Genomic DNA, 3,625 nt, shown 5'->3' on the forward strand with positions numbered 1-3,625 from the left:
AGCAAGGTCCTTGAGGTGGGAAAAAACAGAACTACAGCACTGGTGGCTGTAATAGCCTTGAACAATACAATTCTCTAATAAAGTAACCAATAATTGACAGTTTGTTAACTGTACAGAAGGAAGGATGACAAAATTTTGAGTTAATACAGTATGCCTAAGTTTCTTCCTGAAGTGAGAATTACTGGCTGTCTCAGTTTTGGCAGCCTAGGGGCCTATTGTTAGCCTAATAAAACTAATCTGTTCTATCCCAGTGAAATGGAAGCAGGACATCATTCCCAGTCAGAAGTCAATTTGTGCTTCTCCAGGATAGCCTGCCACAAAGAAAAGGTACATACAATACTTTTAGTGACTGTCTTTGGGGAAGTTATTTAACCTCTTTGATACTTAACTTTCACATCACTAAAATAATACTCTCATAGGAACCGAGAAGACTGGATTCAATAAAATGTGTATAAGTTTTAGGTCCAAAAATCTTCCATGATGTTAATCTTCCTTTCTAACATTCCTTCTAGGTGTATCACTTATTCATTTTAGATTCTTCCTTTAAATTACTTATAGCCTTCCTATTCCCAAAGTTTAGTTCCTTGCTTTACCCCAGACCACATTACAACCTAAACCCAGAAAGTTTAACTTTACTCTTCTTAGGACTTCTATAGCACTATTTATATTTATCATAAACTGGGTAATCACATGTACGTTTGCCTGGTATAGTTCTGGTTTTCACTCATTGTCTTAGCATGATTAAGGCTACCCTAATCATAATTTACTTTGCAGATTAAAATTTGAGAGAGCACAGTGTTTGCATTGTATATAATAATCAAAATCCTTCCCTTCATAAGGTAGCTTCTGATGTTCTACAAAGTGTGGTCTTTTCATCACATCCATGATGCAATCTCTCCAATCCTCTATCAAGCTCTTACATGTCAAAATGTAACCAATGTGCACTGCCTCTCATAAAGGAAAGATAAGGTCCAAAGTGTTCAGAAAGATTGCAGGTTAGAGAAGGAGCTGATTATTAAATAAAGAAGAATCAGCATATGATAATGCTTAACATCTGGGAAAGAAACTGAAAACAAGAAATATAACAATTAAAAAAAAAAAAAGAAATATAACAATTCAAGTTGTAGTCTCTGAAGACAAGGTCCTACAATAGGGTGGCAAAGGCCTGTGGTGAGCTATAAGGTGTCAATGGGAGATAAAAGAGGACATATGTAATACTTTCAACAATAAAGATAAAAAAAAAGAAGGAAAAAAGGTCTTAACAGATAGCCTGTACATACAATACTTTCCTTCTTACCAGAAAGGAAAAGGCTGAGATTTTAAGGGGTAATCTGTGGCATTAGATCTTTTCAACTGAAGCTGAGGTCTTAAGAGTAATAAATGTGCTTTCATTTCTAGAGTCTTTTTGCTTTCTGGGGGGAAGAGATCAAGCACCCACTAAGTTCACCCCACAAGAAGCCATAACTTTATTAATGATAGAAACAGTACAAATTTCAAACCAAGCTGCAGTAACTCTTCTGGAACACACAAAAAAGGGTCTTCCTTTTTAGATGGTTACATTGTTAATTCCTGTAAGAGAAAAGAGATAATCAGAGGTATAATAGGCAAACTGACAGAATTCAGGTCACTAAAATTTAAGGCAACTCAAGACAGGCTTTGGAATGAGGTTTCCTAATTGGCTGATAATAAACATAAGAAAATCAAGTCACCCATAATTGGTCAGGTCACTACAGGGAGTCAGGAATCAAGGCTTGGACACTTACCATAATAGCATTTACAATATCATTACTGTTGTTCTTCAGGGCTCGGACTGCCTTTGCTCTTGAAACATTTGCTTGTGACATGACCAATTCTATGTCCTTAACTTCCACACCTGTTTCATCAACCTGAGAGAGAGGGAAAAACACATGTAATAAACTAAAGGCAAGAACAACTTCAGTATAGTTTGTTGGAGTCAGTCTTAACTCAAAAACTATTTCACTCAATGGGACTTACGAGACTAAAACAATATAGAACCCACCCATCAATACAAACATAATACTACCTGGAGAGAATTAAAAGTATAAAAGATTTCCTTATATACCTCTTCCTCTTCACTCTCCTCTTGTACAGTTGGAGTCTGTGTGTTTTCTTGAATGTTTGAGACAGCTTCACCTTGAACTTTAAATTTCTCAGCAGCTGCTAGCTGTGCTTGCTGAGATAAATCCTCAATCTGTAGAACAGAAAATAAGAGATGCATGTGAACAGATCTGTCTGTAGTAAGTGAAAGAAATCATTTACATATTTTCCAAACTTGCACTCTAAACTCACTTCAGGTTAACTTACTATAGCTATATAGCTTTAAATAGTTTGCCCTCACTCAGATTATAGATCACTGTAGAAGTAGCTTATGTTTAAAGCAGTGATTTTCAACGGGAGGGGATATTTGTCCAATACCTGGAGTTTTTTCGTTTTTGCTTTTTTAAAATTACAACTGGATGTGATCCTGCTAAATAAAACATCTACAATGCATAGGGCAGCCCTTCTACAACAAAGAATTACTGACCCAAAATATCAATGGTGCTGAGCTTGAGAAACCCTGGTCTAGAGCAATTCCCATGAAAACTTTCCTTACCTTGGCTTCACCAAAAACTATGTAGGTATCTGAAGCAGGGCTCTTGTAGACATCTGGTTTTGTGATGACAAAGAGGATATTCTTAGATTTCCGTATAGTGACCCTAGTAACCCCTGTAACCTGCCGAAGACCCAGTTTGGACATCGCCTAAGGAACAAAAGAACATCAGGTTTTCAAATTTTTTAGAAGCAGCGCCAAGAAGTAAGGACCACAGTAACACCACATCCAAAAGAAAGTCTTTTTCTGGGCTAAGAAAAGTTTATGTAAGAATACAGAATGGGCCGAAACCAGTTTGGCGCAGTGGATAGAGCGTCGGCTTGTGGACTGAGGGGTCCCGGGTTCGATTCCGGTCAAGGGCATGTACCTGGGTTGCGGGCACATCCCCAGTGGGGGATGTGCAGGAGGCAGCTGATCGATGTTTCTCTCTCATATTCCCAGGACTTCTGGGTTTCCTGCCACAACAGCTTCTGTTACTTTAACTAAACACGATTCTACTCCCACCCAGAGTCTGTTCCTCTGAAGCTGCTTCATCAGAAATGGTCTTTCAAAAAAAAAAAAAAAAAAAAAAAAAAAAAAAAAAAAAGGAAGTCCCTGGGCATCAGTCCTTGTTTATAACTTAAAGTATTACCTTCCGTGCCTTCTTTTCACTCCGGCTCTGTTTTGCTTTACTGACTGGTTCTTCATCAATTTCAGCTGCCGCCGCCAGCTAAAATAAAACGGTAAGCTGAAACCTAAGACTTGGATTCCACAATCCCCCTGTGGTTTTCCCTTTATGAAAGTTTACAGCTCCAGATATGTACCGTATTTGCCGGCGTATAAGACGATTTTTTGGCCCTGAAAAATATGCCTCCAAGTGGGGGGTCGTCTTATACGCCAGGTACACTTCAGATAGACTGCCCATAGTGCTTGCCCCGTGCCATAGTGGCCTCCCGATGCCCGCCCACTTCATTCCACATACCGTTCAGGCATCAGCAGCGCTGCTGGGTGTATGCTCGGCTGTTATGCGATTTT

General features: G+C 38.8%; 1 protein-coding gene across 16 annotated transcripts in view; it reads right to left on the reverse strand.

Moving 5' to 3' along the window:
- Positions 1 to 1,442: 1,442 nt before the first annotated feature.
- NACA (nascent polypeptide-associated complex alpha subunit) overlaps positions 1,443 to 3,625 on the reverse strand; it is a 13,078-nt gene continuing 10,895 nt past the window's right edge. For all 16 annotated transcript variants that reach the window (XM_006777892.1, XM_015557459.1, XM_015557460.1 and 13 more), the window contains 5 exons: positions 3,243 to 3,320; positions 2,615 to 2,761; positions 2,084 to 2,212; positions 1,764 to 1,886; positions 1,443 to 1,569 (listed from right to left, as the gene is read on the reverse strand). In XM_006777892.1, coding sequence (XP_006777955.1) covers positions 1,555 to 1,569; positions 1,764 to 1,886; positions 2,084 to 2,212; positions 2,615 to 2,761; positions 3,243 to 3,320 — 492 coding nt within the window. In that variant the 3' untranslated portion in view covers positions 1,443 to 1,554. The remainder of the gene's footprint in view (positions 1,570 to 1,763; positions 1,887 to 2,083; positions 2,213 to 2,614; positions 2,762 to 3,242; positions 3,321 to 3,625) is intronic.

This window comes from Myotis davidii, unplaced genomic scaffold, assembly GCF_000327345.1.
Source record: "Myotis davidii unplaced genomic scaffold, ASM32734v1 scaffold509, whole genome shotgun sequence".
NCBI lineage: Eukaryota > Metazoa > Chordata > Mammalia > Chiroptera > Vespertilionidae > Myotis > Myotis davidii.